This window comes from Erythrolamprus reginae, chromosome 3, assembly GCF_031021105.1.
Source record: "Erythrolamprus reginae isolate rEryReg1 chromosome 3, rEryReg1.hap1, whole genome shotgun sequence".
Classification (NCBI taxonomy): Eukaryota; Metazoa; Chordata; class Lepidosauria; order Squamata; family Dipsadidae; genus Erythrolamprus; species Erythrolamprus reginae.
The window spans coordinates 53387542-53407039 of NC_091952.1; the positions used below are offsets into that span (position 1 = coordinate 53387542).

Below are 19498 nucleotides of genomic sequence, written 5' to 3' on the forward strand. Positions count from 1 at the left end.
AGTATATTCTTATGTGCTTCTTATTAAAAATAAGATAAAATTATAATAAAATAAAATATAATTAAAATAAAAGCACTTCCCAAATTAAAAATGTTTCTTCTAAAATTAAAGGCCTTCATAATAAGAGCAGCTTTTAGCAATAATAATAGTTAAGGAACATAGATGTACATTTAGGAGGAGGAAGTGATTAAGGCCAAGTTACATTTGTACCACATTTTGCTATTTGAGTACATGCAACATTTCTAAATTAATGTGTATAATGTTAAGTTTCTGTGTTGAAGGCATTGATGTGAATATAAAGGATAACAGAAGCTTCACCGCTTTGGAGATTGTCAGAGAACTTCCTTCTCAAAAGAGCCAGCAAATAGCAGCTTTCATTGAAGGTAAATAATTAAACATAAAGGAACAGAGGGCAAAAGTGGAGAAATAGGAAGCACACCAACATCAGACACTAACAGCCATAAAATAAGTGGGGGGTTTTCCAGTTAGGCAATTTCTAAAAGGCCTACATTGCTCAATTAACTACAATGTGGATACAAAGAAAACTAGATTGAGCAAAAAATATGTTTTCCCTTGTTTTTGTACTTTCTGACAATATGGTATTAAGTTGATAGTTTCCTAGTTTTTACTGAATTTGATAATTGTTTCCTCAGCATTGTATTTTTATCCCATTTCAAATTAGTTATGGATGTAGTGCATCCCTTCTTTATTTTTGAGATTTATAATCTTCAGGTCAGACACTTTGAAAGTTATCTACAGTAAGCCCTCACCTATCGCGGGTGTTACGTTCCAGACCCGGCCGCGATAGGTGAAATCCGTGATGGGGAATTTATAGACTGATAGTACTTATTTAAGTATTTATATTGTAATTGTTTGGTAAGTTTTCATTGTTTTAAGTGTTTATAAACCCTTCCCACACAGTATTTATTTTAGATACAGTATTTAAATACAGTATTTACAATTTTAGATATATATTTTTTTAAAAACCTGCCGATCGAGTTCCACGGGCTGTTTAAATCTGCTGATCGACTTCCTCAGAAACCTGCGAACCAGCAAAGATCCGCGAATTATTTTTCTCATTAATATTTCTTGAAAACCCGCGATGAAGTGAAGCCGCAGTAGGTGAAGCGCGATATAGCGAGGGACTACTATATATTGCAAGATGCACAATATCATTAAGAAGGCAGAAGAAGAAAAGTAAAATAGAACCATTCTCCATGCATCCTTAATAGATGGGTTCTTAGATGGGGTCATTTTTAATGATGGACTAGTGAAAGAATAGTGCAAATGCATCGGGATTGAGATGCAAAACAGAGAATCACACAGAAAAAGGATCTTCGCTGTTGGCCATTTAAGACTGTTGTAACGCAACCTTCACTAACTTTTGAATGAGAAAAAGAAGAAGTCTACATTTGGAGAGTATCCAAATCCAGGGTCAACGTGTTAAAAATAGGTTAGCAGAAGTAAAGGTTGACCTCCCATTTCCTTCCCTTCCACTGTCCATTTCCTTTACAAAGGCCCTCCTGAATGGAGTCACCGAAAGGAAAATGGAAATCTATGAAGATTGGATAGAGTCATGATCCATCTTTAAAAAATAAAATAGAAAGTGGTCCTCAACGTAGGACCATTTGTTCAGTGATCATTTGAAATTATTATACATTTCTGATGGGTGGAGAAACGTCTTTTGACAGAAGTTACAGCTGTTGCAGATCCTGTGAGAAAAAATTGAGCACTCAACAGCGTAACTCCCCTTAGGACTGAGGGCTGCTGCAAACCCCTTCCCATCACTCACCTATATCTCCCTCATCTCAGTGGCTCATTTGGTCCACTACCGCCAGTGATGGGCTCCTATGGGTATGGTCAGTATGCAGAACCAGTAGAAAACCTTTGGTCAGGTACACAAAAACAGTGGGGGAAAAATTGATTTTTTTTCTTTTTTTTCCCTTCTGGGCTCTGGGTATGTTTTTCCTATTGCAGTAAATGAGGTTGAATATATAATTTTAGAAGAGCTGTGTGTGTACATACACATATAGTTTATATAGTAGATAATGTATATTTTTGTGTGCCTGTGTATAATATGTATGTGCACATATGGCATATATACATAGAATTAAATAGTATCTATCTATCGATCAATCGATCGATCGATCGATCTGATCTGATCTGATCTGATCTGATCTGATTTGATTTGATTTGTATGCCGTCCCTCTCCGAAGACTCGGGGCGGCTAACAACAATAAAAAAGACAATGTAAACAAATCTAATATTAAAAATAATCTAAAAAATCCCAATTTAAAGAACCAATCATACATACAAGCATACAAGTATATTTTGGATGTTCAGTAATAGTAAATAGATAGGGAAATTATCTCTTCAAGGCGAGGTGAGGCCAGGCACCCTAACTCAAACCCTTGATGTGATTGATGTCAAATTGTCCACCTTTAAGCCAGTCACATGACCTTTAAGCCACCACCACCGGGTCACATGATCATCAAGCTATTCCAACCTGGTCACATGGCCGGCAAACCACACCCACAAAATAAGAAACAACCACAGTATGGTAGTAAAATCTTTTGTAGCCTTTCACTGACTATTGCACAAAACTGCCGCAACCCTGGAGGCCTCAGCCTGCTCCCTGCCTACTTCTCCCACCCTGCCATACTCAGGAACACTTAACATTTGCTTGTTTGTGAGGTTACTGTCAGGTATGCCAAGCCAATGTTGAGTCTCAGTCAGACAGTTAGTGAACATGTTGTTTCTGAGGGCCATGAAAGCTGGAAAGAGACTTTCTAACCTTTAGAAACATCATGTTTGCTAGGCTAGAAAGTGAGTGAATGTGATGTTTTTGAAGGGTAGAAAGAGGCTGGTGCTTTTCCCGCAATTGTTCTGAAGGCTATGGAAGACCCTCCTTCTAGCCTTCAGAAACATCCTGTTTCCTAACTGTCTGGCTACACCTTAGAAACATAGAAACATAGAAGTCTGACGACAGAAAAAGACCTCATGGTCCATCTAGTCTGCCCTTATACTATTTTTTGTATTTTATCTTACGATGGATATATGTTTATCCCAGGCATGTTTAAATTCAGTTACTGTGGATTTATCTACCACGTCTGCTGGAAGTTTGTTCCAAGGATCTACTACTCTTTCAGTAAAATAATATTTTCTCATGTTGCTTTTGATCTTTCCCCCAACTAACTTCAGATTGTGTCCCCTTGTTCTTGTGTTCACTTTCCTATTAAAAACACTTCCCTCCTGGACCTTATTTAACCCTTTAACACAGAGGTCTTCAAACTTGGCAACTTTAAGACTTGTGGACTTTAACTCCCAGAATTCTCCAGCCTGCTATGCTATGCTATGCTGGTTGGAGAATTCTGGGAGTTAAAGTCCACAAGTCTTAAAGTTGCCAAGTTTGGGGACCCCTGCTTTAACATATTTAAATGTTTCGATCATGTCCCCCCTTTTCCTTCTGTCCTCCAGACTATACAGATTGAGTTCATGAAGTCTTTCCTGATACGTTTTATGCTTAAGACCTTCCACCATTCTTGTAGCCCGTCTTTGGACCCGTTCAATTTTGTCAATATCTTTTTGTAGGTGAGGTCTCCAGAACTGAACACAGTATTCCAAATGGGGTCTCACCAGCGCTCTATATAGCGGGATCACAATCTCCCTCTTCCTGCTTGTTATACCTCTAGCTATGCAGCCAAGCATCCTACTTGCTTTCCCTACCGCCTGACTGCACTGTTCACCCATTCAGTGTGTTAGCCTTTCAATGTTTCAGAAACATTGTTTTCCTGGCTAGAAAGCTGGCAACTATGATGTTTCTGGAGGGTAGAAAGGCCAGCCTTTCTGAGTTTCAGAAAAGATTGAGTTTGTTATCATTCTAGCCGAAAAGCTAGCTAGGGCTACCTATATTAGTGAAATGACAACATTGTATTCGCCCATAGTAAATATGCAGAATGTATCCAACTACAGTGATACCTCGTCTTACAAACGCCTCATCATACAAACTTTTCGAGATACAAACCCGGGGTTTAAGATTTTTTTGCCTCTTCTTCCAAACTATTTTTCACCTTACAATCCCAAGCTGCCGTCACTGGGATGCCCCACCTCCGGACTTCTGTTGCCAGCAAAGCACCCATTTTTGTGCTGCTGGGATTCCCCTGAGGCTCCCCTCCATGGGAAACACCACCTCTGGACTTCCGTGTTTTTGTGATGCTGCAGGGGAATCCCAGCAGCACAAAAATTGGCACTTTGCTGGCAACGGAAGTCCGGAGGTGGGGTTTCCCAGCGAGGGGAACCTCAGTGAAATCACAGCATCACAAAAACACGGAAGTCTGGACTTCCGTTGCCAGTGAAGCACCCATTTTTGTGCTGCTGGGATTCCCCTGCTGGGATTCCCCTGCAGCATCACAAAAACATGGAAGTCCGAAGGTGGTGTTTCCCATGGAGGGGAGCCTCAGGGGAATCCCAGCAGCACAGAAACGGGCGCTTCAGCTGGCAAAAGGGGTGAGTTTTGGGCTTGTACACATTAATCACTTTTCCATTGATTCCTATGGGAAACATTGTTTCGTCTTACAAACTTTTCACCTTACAAACCTCGTCCCGGAACCAATTAAGTTCGTAATAGGAGGTATCACTGTATATGAATAGTATTTTGTTTTTTAAGACTTCAGGTAGCAAATGCCTTACATGGCATCTTATTTCTGTTGTCCTTTTACTCATTTTATTTGTTCAGACTGCACAACAAGAAAGAATCTTGCAACGGCAGAAGAGAAAACATCACCGCCTTTAACTGCTTCGATTGAAACTTCAATTCGGATACCTCAAGGTAAAATATGAATTGTGTTAAATCACTTATTTAATAGTCATTTTATTAAAAATTACAGCTGCAACCATCAAAAACGAATTTATAAGAGGTCAGGGGGGAAAAGAAAACAGACAAGATGGAAAAGGAAGGGGAAACAAGAATATAGTAAAGATATGTGTGTGTGTGTGTGTGTGTCTGTGTGTGTGTTTCCTGTCAAACAAGCTGAGACAGGAGGAGAACCTGTGGCCTAGAGGTTCAAAGCTATTGCCTTATAGGCAGACTGACCAGGTTCAAAGCCTGGTAAGGGTATGGCTAACTGATAAGAGCTAAATAGCTTGAAATACCTGTAGATGTATACTAGTCTGCCTTCATTTTCATTATCAGCAAAAATGTTTTACAAACGCACACACACACACACACACACACACATCTTTACTATATTGTTGTTATATATATTTAAAGAAATGATTTATGCTTTCCACACAAGTATAAACAATTATCACCTTTTTCTTAAAATACAACGAATGTTTACTTCTTCCCATAGCTCATCTCTTATCTACAACTAATTTCTCTAAAAACTGGCCAATTCATTTCAGATAAACTATCACTATTGAGAAGACTCATATAATACTGTTTCCACCTGAGCGGATTTGGATTATAAAGAACGTTCTGTAATGGCTCCCACAATATTTGTATATCATCTCTTTCAAGAACTTAAAACAGATTATTAAAAATAATGCGAAAGAAGATTTAAAAAAAAATCTCATTGGTGATCTGTAAGGGTCAAGTTCTAGTTCTGTCTCCACCCCCATATTCCCTCATCAAAATAACTGCAGATCTGAACAAAGTATATTGTGACTCTAGTTCCTAGTCCATATGCAAAAGTGGATATAGAGCCGGGGTGGCGCAGCAGGTAGAGTGCTGTACTGCAGGCCACTGAAGCTGACTGTAGATCTGTAGGTCAGCGGTTCAAATCTCATCACCGGCTCAAGGTTGACTCAGCCTTCCATCCTTCTGAAGTGGGCAAAATGAGGACCCGGATTGTGGGGGCAATAGGCTGGCTCTGTTAAAAAGTGCTATTGCTAACATGTTGTGAGCCGCCCTGAGTCTAAGGAGAAGGGCGGCATCAAAATCGGATTAATTAGATAGATAGATAGATAGATAGATAGATAGATAGATAGATAGATAGATAGATAGATAGATAGATAGATTATTTATATATATATATATATATATATATATATATATATATATATATATATATATAATTTATTTATTTATTTATTTATTTGATTTGATTTGATTTGATTTGATTTTTATGCCACCCTTCTCCTTAGACTTAGGGCGGCTCACAACATGTTAGCAATAGCACTTTATATATATGAATTAGAAATGCCTCTGCCATTGTGGGAAGGAATAATTGTACCCAGGATTTCAAAGAACAGAGTTTGGGAATACTATCACTTCAGCTATTGTAGATGTATAGCACTGTTTCTGATTTAACATGTTTGCTTTCTTTAGGGAATGTGGAGAAAGCAGTGACAGACTTGATAACAGACGTTGATGGCAAGCCAGAAGAATGTCCATATGAAGCACTGTACAACGCAACCTCCTGTCATTCTTTGGACAGCCTAGCCAGTGGAAGATCCTCAGACAGAGATTCAGTGAACAGGGAAGCGGAGATGACTGGCACTAAAGTGACAGCAGTGAGACCTGTAGGTAGCCCGACGTGTGTTATCTTTTTTCTTTTTGTGGAAAATAGGCTGGGATATAAGAGCAAGCCTTCAAACTTGCAATAAGTTAATAGCCCAATTGTGCAGTTTGGAAGTGATAGGAAATAATTGTTAAGGGCTTTGGTTAAGGCCATTTGCCCTGTTATGAAATACTCACAGTAATTATTCCAAGTTCACAATGTGATGGCTGTTTGAATTTGGGTGGATTTCTACTGTTATGTATTTTGCTAGGGAATGTAGCTCAGTTTAATCATTCAATGGGGGGAAAACCTTGCTTAGAATGTGACTTTCCTTTGAACATTTTTTTTCATCCAGTTTTCTTCCAATTAAAATTTAAGTTTATTGGATTTATATGCCAACCCTCTGCAAGGACTCAGAGCGGCTTAAAATATATGAAATAAACAATATATATTGAAATCCAAATAATTAAAATTCAAAGTTGCAACTAAAAACTGAAGAACCAATTAAAATACATACATAACCATTTAATCATCACACTCACTATACATTCGTCTGCCAGCGGGGAGAATCTAATGACCCCAAGCTTGGCCGCATAGGTGAGTGTAGATTCTTATGAAAGGCAAGGAGGGTGAGGGCAGTATAAAACTCTGGGGAGGGGAGATGATTCAAGAGGGCCCAGGCCCTCACTCTACAGTAATAATACTGAATATTAGATTTGTTTGCACTGTTTTACTATTTTAATTGGCCAGCAAATCAGTTTGTCATGGAATTTATGGATTTAATCCAGCAGGGGGAGCTTGGAGGCTTTATAGGCTAATTAAAATAGCTTAAGTTAGTTTCTCTGAAAGCAGTTAACTTCATTTAAATAATCCACCAGAGTTGGTAAGAACAGTATTAGATTTGAGCGTACTATGGAGTATTTATTGCACATTAATATAAGGATGGTTTCAGTTTATTATAAATATACAAATTTAGGCATGAATTTTGTACATGCAGCCAAAAATATATGGAGATTTATTTGGAAGTTATCAGTGGTTGACATTTACTAGATCAGAGATAGGAGAGCCAGTTAAAGCACTGGAGGAAGACTGAGGAGATACAGGGATTACTTTTCCCTTGAGGATAGAAGACAGTTGGGTGACTTTGAGCCATTCACCTCCTCTCAACCAAAATGAGTATCAGGCTGTCTGAAAATCAATTGATCCTAGAACTTGATGAGTGCAGTGTAAAAACACAGCAACTATGTGAGAAAAATGCTAAGAAGAAGACAACTGGATTAGTGATAAACTGATTTTCCAAAGACAGCACAGGTGTACCTCATTTTATTGGGTTTTGGCTTACTGCAGGAGTGTCAAACTCAATTTCCACATCAGGGTTGTGTTTGACCTTGGAGGCATGGCCACCTTGATCTCACTCCTATTGGGGGTACCATCGTGCAGAATGCGGCCGTGAGAGCAATCATGGGCTTTCCTAGATATGCCCATGTCTCGTTAACACTCTGCGGCCTGCACTGGTTGCCGATTAGTTTCCAGTCACAATTCAAAGCAGTGCCGGCAAAAATGAAGTGAATCCCTTCATTTTTGTTGGCGCTGCTTTGAATCCCAGCGAGGGGAGCCTCAGGGGAATCCCCATGCTTTGGCTGGCAATGGAAGTCCGGAGATGGGGATTCGCAGCGGTGCAAGACAAAAGAGGTGACTTTTGGAATGGGGCTACACACATTCTTTGCTTTTACATTGATTCCTATGGGGGAAATTGCTCCGTCTTACGAACTTTTCATCTCACAAACCTGGTCATGGGACGAATTAAGTTCGTAAGACGAGGTGTCACTGTATTTATGTCTTATCTCTCAAAAGCACCATTGAAGATGTGAATCCAGAGATTGGTTAAAAACATTCTGGCTTCAATATTCCATGATAAGAATCTTTCATTTGGTCAGTGTGGGCTCTTATCATATAGGTTTGTTTCTTTGGCTAGCACCATTTGGTTTCTAGATTCAAGAGTGATATTCTATGACTTTAATAAATATACAGTATATATGCCTTTGTTTTAAAATGTATTTGAAGATTGAAATAGTTAATGAAACAGGTTTAAAGAGAAATATAAGAGGCAATAGGTGCATATATCAGCAACTTTTAAAGTATCTTCTGAGATTAACATTAACAATATTGATTGATTATCTGATTAATTGATTATGTGCCATCAAGTCTGTCAAATCTTAGCAATCACATGGAATTTTCTATATGACAAACTAACTTGATCTTTCAATGGTGGAGTCTTCATCACTGTAACTAATTATATTTACTTTGCTCCTGGCCACCTTCTTTTCTTTCCTTATACTTTCCCCAGCATTAGAACCTTCTTTAAAGAGCCCAATCTTCAAATCCAATGTAGCATAATTTAAGCCTGACTATTTTCCTTCAAGTGAGAACTTAGGGTTGCTTGATTCGGGGTTTTTTGGCTGTCGATGGTGAGTTTACTCAACAAAAAAATTCAAATGCATCAATTCTCTTCCTATCTTGCTTCTTCAATGTCCAACTTTTTTCTTCAGAATATTTTTTTCTAAAGCTTTTATGGTTGGTCTATCAAGCACTGCCTACCAAGTCTGTGAAATATTTATTGAATGATAATTATGCCAATTTTGTTATTAGAGAAGTTGTATACCAAATAGTTAGGACATTTGTATGGCCCACAAAGTCCAAGGGAGTTTAAGTAACAAAATGTACGCAGTGCAGGCTCTCCACTTTTATATTTTATTATGACATTGCATGTAAGAAGCTAAGGCACAATTTGTATCCCGAGGCCACATCATATGTTTCATCATTTTGATGAAATCGCTTATTTGCTTTGCTGCAGTAAATACATTAAGGTTGCATCAAAAATAAACTTGAAACGAGGCATTGATGATAATTTTTTCAAAATTTTAGAGAGAGCGTCCACCACCTCCTGCAAAACCACCTCCTGATGAAGAAGAGGAGCATGAAGATAAAAAACATGATGCATCCTCAATAGTAAGCATCCTAATGTGTCCTCCTCGAGGTTAATGATGTGGAGGGCTATCAACACATTAATATATTTAGAGGATAATGTAACATTTATAAATAGAATGGAATAGAACTTTTTTTATTGGCCAAGTGTGATTGGACACACAAGGAATTTGTCTTGGTGCTTTCAGTGTACATAAGAGAAAAGATACATTCATAAAGAATCGTAAGGTACAACACTTAATGATAGTCCAGGTTCAAATAAGCAATCAAATCACATTGGGAACCAGTCAATATAAATCGTAAGGATACAAGCAACAGAGTTACAGTCGTACAGATGGGTGATGGGAACAATTAGGGGATTAATAGTAGTGCAGACTTAGTAAATAATTTGACAGTTTTGAGGGAATTGTTTGTTTAGCAGAGTGATAGCATTTGGGGAAAAACCTGTCCTTGTGTCTACTTGTTCTGGTGTGCAGTGCTCTATACCATCATTTTGAGGGTAGGAGTTGAAATAGTTTGTGTCTGCAAATATTTTCACGGCCCTCTTTTTGACTCATGCAATATACAGGTCCTCAATGGAAGGCAGGTTGGTAGCAATTGTTTTTTCTGCAGTTCTAACTAGTAGTTTTAATTGCCAAGTTTGCAGACTTTGAACAGAAGTTTATGCCATGATCTGATTTGTATCTGGCAGTCCTTTAGGGTATTTCCGATTGATTTGTACGGATACTCTGTGTGTATCTAGTATTACTCTATAAAGTGGAGAATTTTCAGTTGATATGTGAATATGTGCTACTTAAATTGTGCTTCATTTTTTATTTCCTAGAAAATTTTCCTTTTGAGATAAAGTGGTTTTTTTCACATATAACCAATTGTTTTATTAATTAATAATAAGAGATGGAATTATTACTAATTTATGCCTGTGTCTGGTTAGGGTTTGGTCACCAAGAGAAAAAGTAGAGGGAGCACAGCTGATGAAGAAGACGAACACCCTTATGAACTCTTGCTAACAGCAGAAACAAAGAAACATGTTACAATAGATAAAAAAACAAAAGGTAAAGAACTGTTATTGCAAACTGTATATAACTAGCTACCCCCAAAACTAATTTTGACCAGAAGGTAAGAAACTGAAAAGTTCCAGTTTGTCTTTTTAAGTTAGAGGGATTGACTTGTTTTGGGTGGCCAGTTAGCAATTTCTTTCCATAAGACTTTGATTAAAATATTCTTGCTTCTGTAGGTTTCTGGTAACAGAAAATGACTCAAACTAAGCAAAGTTTATGATTAACGTAGCCACGGTATTTTGAAAGACACCTCAACTATTTTGGAAATTCCTCCTTGCTCTCCCAATTCGCATGCTCATGCTATATGCACTTTGCTCTCTTCATTTTGTACAATTCCTAGCAAATTCTTACATCTGTAAAAGCCAGCTAATGTGATTTGTTTGTGAAACAATCTTAGTTTTTTGCAAATTGTATTTTATAGGCTGATTTCGTATGTTCATTTTCCAAGCATGAATTTCATACTGTATTAGAAAAAGGTTTGATTGTTTATATTCTTCTTATACATACTAATGGTTTCTCAATATTCTGATAAAGGTAGAATTAATAATGAGCTAATATTGTTGAAAAGATAACACATTAGATTTTGTGCATTTTGCATTGAAATTCGTCCCATTGTATTTTCAGGTATAGATATTAGGCATAACATACTTTTTTCATATGAACATATTAAGTCATACCAATTTTATGTATTATAATAGTTGATTTCAGTGGATTTTGTACAATATTTCTTTAGTAGCTTTAGAGAGAAATGTCTACGTAGTTTAATATTTTCTCTTATGTTCTCTACAACTAATTCAGTAGTTGTATAACTTTTCTAACTTCTTTATATGACTTTAATAAGCAATTGCAATACTAAATAATGAGAATTAAAGTAATCTCTTAAATAGAACATTTTGATTTGCTTCATAAAACTAGCGTGACTTCTGAATCATACATCCTCATTTATTAAAAACAGCATTATGTGAACAGTAGCAGAAAATAATCAAATTTGGAGGATTCCCTTCTGAATTTAAATCATACTTAATATTGTAAAAATGAGTTACAGCAAGGCTTCAGATCTCATGATTCCTCATTCTCTCCCATAATTACAATATTTTATTATCTGGTGTTTAGTTCTAACCTGTAGGTAAAATTTACTGTTTTGAGATGTCCGTTTGACAACTGAGAGGTCTTTTTTGAATCTATGCATCACACATATTAATTATGCACACTTTTACAGTCATCTATGGAAAGTTTTTGAACTTAGGTAGGGTTTTTTTAACAGGAAGTGCTCTCTCCAATGTGCACATTCCTAGATATGATTTTTCACCTTTCCTTATAGTTTCTTTTACACTACCACAGAACAAGCAACAATATCGGGTCCTTCTCCATATTCATTTGTTTAGCTGATGACAAATTCTTGGGTTTCTTTTTTTCTGCATTTGTCTTCTTCATCTGCACTTCTCATTTCAAGGAAAATTCTATTCCCAAAAAATTGAGTGAAGAAAGTAATTTAGAAATTAGCTTACACCTCCCCAAATAAATTGTGGGCTGCACAAGTCACATATTGCAAGCAGTCAAATTGACCAAAATATATTCTTTCTAATTCACATACTTTGAAGAGAGTCATATTACCAAGAACTGTCTTTGTTTCCAAAAATTCATCCAACTGACCACCGTTTTTTCCTGTCTTCATATAACATTGCATCTTGAGTTACTGCTAAATCCGTACTGCCAATTTTTAAAGAACATCTCCCAACAAGTTGTTCTTGGCAACTGTTCTTACAACCCTCTGATCTCAGGTTCTCAAAAAATATTAACACTAATTATTCTTCACCAGTAACTGTGGCATCTTCAGAAACAACAGGGGTTTTGTCATCTGAGAATGGTCTTCAGACTCAAGTACTTCTAGCATTTCTTTATCATTTACCTATAAATAAAAATTCACATAATGCACTGCTGTTTTGAAATATTCTAGGAACATTATACTTATACTTAGATTTTTTTCATTGGAGTCCTACCCCATGCAACATATTATCTAACTTAATTTATTAAATTTTGAGGCCACCCAACTCCAAAGAAATCTTTAAATGTTTAAAATACATAACTTAAGAAACATGACCACCAAAAACTATTTGTGCCTCCTTCTATTTCTTCAGTTTTTCCTCCCCTAATGTTGAATTCTAAAAAGTTCTTGCTTTTGATGCCTGCAGCAGATGTGCTTGACACTGAAGGCACCAATTCATAAGTATATGCATTATAGCAGCAAACAATCGCCCTCAGATCTGTCGCTTCCTGTCCAGAGCCAGGGTAGCGCAGTGGTTAGAGTGCAGCACTGCAGGCTACTTCAGCTAACTGCTAACTGCTTGAGTTCAGCAGTTCAGATCTCACCACCAGCTCAAGGTTGACTTAGCCTTCCATCCTTCCAAGGAGGGTAAAATGAGGACCCAGATTGTTGGGGGCAATAGGCTGATTCTGTAAACCGCTTAGAGTGGGGTGTAAAAGCACTATGAAGCAGTATATAAGTCTAAATGCTATTGCTAATTGCTGTTGCTATATGGAGGGTTGTGAAGGGTTATATCATTGACATTGGTTTCGATTCTCGGGCAAAAAACAGATTGTCCTGATTTTAGGCTTCAGTCTGGGAGCAAGTCTCTTAAGAAATCAATTAAGCAGTATCACAGACATGATTCATTCGATATTTTCTCCATTTGTGAATGTAAGGTTTGGAACCACAACTTCTTTTAGGAACCAAGGAAAAGCATTCATTATGGAGGAGACCTGGAGGGATAGAAGGGAGACTCTAGTATAGTGGCGGTCCCATGATAATCCCTGGTTCCATTGACCAAAAGATCTCATTTTAGAAAGTCCCATCTTACAGATATCATTGAGTCCAAGTGAACAACAACAGCAACAACAACAAAAGGACAAAACAAATATACAGGATAATCTTCATTCTTGTTGTCTTATTCTCAACTCAGAAGTTCAGGACCAGTTGAAAATGCTGTGGCCATAATTCTAGCGTGGCTCCAATGCTGATCTCTCCGACCTAATAGAAAAATTATCAGTGCTGAAATTATACACCATCAATAAGAGATCATTCAAACTAATAGACAGGTTAACTACTTTGCAGTCACATTATTTCAGAGCAATGGTGTCCTCACCTTAATATGGAAGCTCTTCCTCAATTCCAGACTCTTGTACCTACTTTTAAAATGTTGTGACCTATAAATTGGTAGGTACTACATTAGTTGGTTAACTCTCTTTCTCTTTCCCAGTGCAAACACACCAAGGTAATAGTTACAATCCAACTCTTGCCCTTGTAGCTTGCTGCTCCTAAATGCATTAATTAATTGTAATATTATATTAGTTATAATAAGATCTTATAATAACCTCCTAACTATAGCTTATCATTCACCCTCCCTTTTCTGTATTGTATTTCCTTTTGCAAAATAAGCTGCAAAATGAATGACAAGTCAGGTTCAGAACTTTGCATAGGAGGTTCATTATGCCCTTCAGACATGATTACTCTTCTTTTGAAAGACAAGCATTAAAAAGGCAGAAAGAATATTCAAGCTTCACACAGGGTTCTGAAACAGTGTATTGTTTTTGCATTCAGTTTACTGTTGAATTCTACTTGTAAGCCTACTTCAAAATGATTTGAGAAAGAGGCATTCTGTGATGGCCTTCCATCCTGGAAGAGTCACACCCACTTTTAAAATATTATGGTATTGCGGAATTGCCCCAACTGTGTAGTAAATGATAAAGTCTCACTGTAGGAATTATACACACAGAGACATGATTTCTTGAGCAAAGCTTGTCCGAGTTAGGAAGAAATCTCTCCAAGCTGAGCAGCCCCCATGTTCAGAAGCTCTGTTTTTCTCAGACTTATGTTGATTTTTTGTAACAAATTTATTATGTATACAAGTACAAAAGATTAACTTGACCAACTTTAGTAACAATGCTAAATGGTTAATGTATGCGGGCAAATCATATTGAGGTGTAATTTCTAACTAAACAGAAGAATGTCTAATTAACTTTTTTACCCTAGACAAACAGAACAGTGTTTAATTAACTTAGATAAACAGAGAGCTGAATAAATAATCTTTTCATTAAGCTGAGTAAATAAGTAGGATGGAGTCAATATTAACCAAAGACAGGCATTCCACATTCTTTGACAAATATTGATAATCAACCTACATCTCACCTTTGGCTTTCTGAGTCCAATTAATGGCCATTACTGATACTCCCACCACTTTCTGGGATTCAGTTGTAGGTAGCCATATCTTCTTTGGAGATAAGAGATTATAAAACTGGTGTTGCTACTTCTGCATGCCAGGAAGGCTCACCAGCGCAGTCATTAGATGCAGAGTTCAGAGCAGGAAGTAGCATTTTCTCAGTATAGGTAGATCTCAACCAGCGAAGGGCTCCACTTACTTTTTCCTCCCGGTATGGGATTCTGAGGCTGGTGTGCAGACGTCCCCTTGTGAAGTTTCGCTTCTGCACATGCACCCGAAGCAAAATCTCATGCAATAACGCTTGCGTGGGTGAGATTTCAGCAATTATGCCCCCTTTTTTGTTTCTGCACATGTGCAGAAGCAAAAAGAGGGCATACATTGTTGCAATATTGCCTGCACAAGTGTCCTCTCATGAGATTTCACTTCGGGCACATGCGCAGAAGCGAAATATCACACAGAGGCATGCACACACATATCGGCCAGCCTCCGGAATCCATTAAAAAAACGGTAACGGATCACTGATCCCATCTGGGTGGGGACTGTCACTGATCTCAACTTAACAACAGTTTGCTTAGTGACCATTCAAAATTACAACAGCACTGAAAAAAGTGACTTATGGCCATTTTTCACACTTGTGACCATTGCAACATCCCCATTGTCACGTGAATAAAATGATTGCATGTCCCAGAGTTATGTGATCACCTTTGGCAACCTTCTGACCAGCAAAGTCAAAAGGGAAACCAGATTCACTTAATAGCCTGTTACCTTATTGAACAACTGCAGTGATTCACTTAACAAATGTGGCAAGAAAAGTCGTAAAGTGGGGCAAAACTCATTCAACAAATTTCTCATTTAACAACAGACATTTTGGGCTCAATTGTCATAAGTTGAGGACTACATGAACTAGCATGTTTTTTTTTTAATGCTGGAACCTTCAGCCTTATTTATTTATTTATTTATTTATTTATTAGTTGGACTTGTATGCCGCCCCTCTCCGGAGACTCCACAGTTCAGCATTGCTTGCCTAGGTATCTAGAGTGCATCTTGTCCCAAGCTCCAGTGTGACAATTCTTCCTTAAAGATCGGACACACAGTTCTGAAGACACCCATTGTGCAAGCCAGTTAGAAACATAGAAACATAGAAGTCTGACGGCAGAAAAAGACCTCATGGTCCATCTAGTCTGCCCTTATACTATTTTCTGTATTTTATCTTAGGATGGATATATGTTTATCCCAGGCATGTTTAAATTCAGTTACTGTGGATTTATCTACCACATCTGCTGGAAGTTTGTTCCAAGGATCTACTACTCTTTCAGTAAAATAATATTTTCTCATGTTGCTTTTGATCTTTCCCCCAACTAACTTCAGATTGTGTCCTCTTGTTCGTGTCCCCCCAGTTCGTTTCATTATGAGGATACCATAGCATGTCTTGCTTTAAGTAATTAGCTAAAGAGAGATTTGTATTGCAAATATTTAAAAATATTTTTATTTTTAAATTCTTAGGTGAATTATCTTTAGGTGCTACCTGCAATGTCCAGCCACAGGTAAGACAGATATAATTTTAATAAAGATTATATCCAATATGCTAATAGATGTTCATTCATACCTAAGAGCTTTCTCTTCTTCTCCTTCCTCTGTCACGCCTTCTTAAGTTTCAGTATGGAAACACTTGGCTTCTTTCTGGAGTGTGTTTGAGAAGTACAGTATATGCAGAAGAAAACCTCTCTGCTGAGGACTGTCATTGTAAAAGTGGACTTGTCACTGTTTGACACTATTGCATGCAACAATGTACATATATACAATGCAACAGATACATATTGTGCATGAGTGAAAACATTTTAAGCTGTAATATTAGGAAAAGCCATTTTAAAACTATCAGACAGTGCAATATTTATCGGAAGTTTCAAGTTCAAGGCACCTCAAAAATAGTCAAAACATCCTGCTTTGAATTTGAGACAGCTGTTTGCTGTTTTTTCAACTCAAGACAGCTCAGATGCAGCATGGTTCAAATTTAAAACATTTTTGCAAAATCCTGCTGAGATCTATCAAGTTGTATGTTTCCATCTCCTACATTTTATAGCAAATGTTGAAACAGAACTGAAATTGTTTAATGCTGGACAACAATAAAAATGATAAAATGAACATTCTAATTAAGAAAAATTTAACACTCAAGTTTACGTGCTGTGAGGGTATCTTAGCAGCAATTGGGACATACAGTATGGTTTATCACTAGGTGCTGTGCTATTGACAAAATAAGCTTCATTTTTATGCATTTCTAGTATATAAACTAAAATTCTATGTGAGCCTACATAATTAGCAAAATGACTGATGCTTTTTCTTTTTTTGGTTCCCTTCTGGGTTTGTTACCTTTGCCATTATTATTCTGCCTTGAATTGGGTTTTTTGGAGGGAGGGGGACTTATTTTTTGTATTGTTTTATGTTTTTAACAATGGTAAACTGCCCAGAATCATGGAAGTTGGGTGGCATATAAATTTAATAGGTCACACAGCCAGCCAGATGTTTAGATATGAGATGATGATGATGATGATGATGATGATGATAAAGATTAAAAAAACACAAAATGTAGTAAGTATCTAGACCAGGCCTGCCCAATTTGTAGAAAGGAAAAGACTACATCAAAAAATTAAAAATAATTATGGCTACAAAAGCTACCTATGACTATAGGTCGTCTGTCTTGTGGCTGGCAGAGCAATGGCAGCGCTGTAACTGGAAGCCTCAATGAGGCTTGGAGTCACTCATCAACATGACTTATGAAGTGGCAACAGTGGTTATGTTTGGTGGCAATGAATTTGACTTTCGGAAAAACACCAAAAAGGCTGTTTGATGGCCCCATATGTTTTGTAGGTTTGATCTAGAATTATTGATTGCTTTTGGTTTATATCTCAGGAAAACAATTCAGAAGATATATAGATATTTAATTATTCTTTGTCCTTTTTTAAAAATAGAATGATTTATTTTAAATGTATTTATTAAATATTTTTTATAATATAGTAAAGTGGAATTGGTTGTTGCCACCAAGATTTTTTCCTTAACCTTGTTTAAAATCTAGCAGTTCCCCATCATCTCTGCCTAAGAGCAGAAGAACAACTGCAGTTGTACCAAACTTTTTGAAAATCCACCGTTGAGATCAACATAATAATTCTGATTGGGGTTTTTTGCACTTTAAATATTGCCATTTGTCAAACTTTGTACTAAACATTTGAAAATATTTGGAAGCATGATCTTAGAGTAAAAAGGCATAGGCAACTATGTTTAACTTACATCATTTTTATAAAGGTTAACTTTTGATAAATCATAACTAATAAAATTAATTACATTTTACATGATTCTTTGCAGCTATGGTCCCGAAAAGGTCTGTCTTCTCAGGATGGTCAGTGGCCACTTAATTGCCAAGCTTCTTCCAATTTTTCTTCTAGCCATTCTGAACAATACCCAAGTCCTGAATCTCAGCTGGTTGAGATGCCAAAAGGTAGGTAATCATTCTGAGTCACACCAACTTCATAGAAATCTTCATAGGGGGGGGGGGGGGGATGGTGTTTGCTTTTAATGTATGCAAGAATCCTTTCATCCAACTAGCATGACAAAAAAAATTCAAATATCTCTTATAGGCCTTTGCTCATGTTGGGAGATATTTTTTGTTTGTTGTTTATTGCAACAGTGACTGCTTTGTTGGGCTTTACAGTTGCCCTTGGAAGAATGAAATGTTTCAGTGTGTGATACACATTGTCAGCTGCTTTTCCACCCTCTGATAGCAGTGTTGCGAAATGTTAACACTGTTTATAGATGCCATATTGAGCATTTTGTGCAAACAGTAAAGTGTAGAGAGATTTTATTCCATCTTTTCATATATGTTGCTATTAATATATTATCACAACAAATCTATGAAAGCAGACAAGGTGTTCCTCTTAAACAATATACTTCCTTAGAAGACTTGTAATTTACACTTTGATGGGAAAGATTTGACAGTGAAAGTTAGCTTAGACCAGGGGTCTACAACCTTGGCAACTTTAAGACTTGTGGACTTCAATTCAGAAAATTCTGGAATTTGAAGTCCACAAGTCTTAAAGTTGCCAAGATTGGAGACCCCTGGTTTAGACTGATACATTTTCTCTGCTACACACATATCAAGATAAGAATCTTAATGTAAATCTGGTCTGGATGTCATTTTGTTCTCTAAAATGTTCTCAGACCCAAAAAGTCTTGTTCTTCCTGATTTTGAGTAAGAAAATAAATGCAAAAACATTTCTGGCACACATGCTTAAAATACTTTGTATCTCTGCAATAAGTGATTTTATAATAAGTATTTTCTCAGATATTGAGTAATTTTTAAGCTCAGAGGAATAGCTGCCAATAAACACAATTTTGTCAAACCTCACATAGAATAAGCCCTGCAGAAAAAAATTAAATAATACATAAAGCAAATGAGCTTAATGTTATCAAGTTATATCAGCCACAGAAAAGAGATTTAGCCTTGTAAAAGCTTATATCAGAAGCAGAAATCCCTAGAAATGACTGTTTCATTGAAAGAACCTTCCTGGTTTTTTCTGATTTCTTCACACTGATTAATCAACAAAGGCTCCAATTGAATCAGAGATAAGTACTTTCTGATTTGATTTAGGAATAATGAAGCTCTACTGAGTCATTGCAAAATGTAACATAACCTTAGCCATATAGAGCTTACCAAGGTAATTTTGGATTTGAAGTTAATATCTATCAT

The 19498-nt window shown here is 36.9% G+C and overlaps 1 protein-coding gene across 12 annotated transcripts in view; it reads left to right on the forward strand.

Annotated features, from left to right (window-relative positions):
- ANKS1A (ankyrin repeat and sterile alpha motif domain containing 1A) overlaps window positions 1–19498 on the forward strand; it is a 140446-nt gene that overhangs the window by 51353 nt on the left and 69595 nt on the right. For all 12 annotated transcript variants that reach the window (XM_070745297.1, XM_070745303.1, XM_070745300.1 and 9 more), the window contains 7 exons: window positions 282–383; window positions 4736–4828; window positions 6329–6522; window positions 9426–9509; window positions 10417–10537; window positions 16264–16304; window positions 18118–18250. In XM_070745297.1, the coding sequence (XP_070601398.1) occupies window positions 282–383; window positions 4736–4828; window positions 6329–6522; window positions 9426–9509; window positions 10417–10537; window positions 16264–16304; window positions 18118–18250 (768 nt within the window). The remainder of the gene's footprint in view (window positions 1–281; window positions 384–4735; window positions 4829–6328; window positions 6523–9425; window positions 9510–10416; window positions 10538–16263; window positions 16305–18117; window positions 18251–19498) is intronic.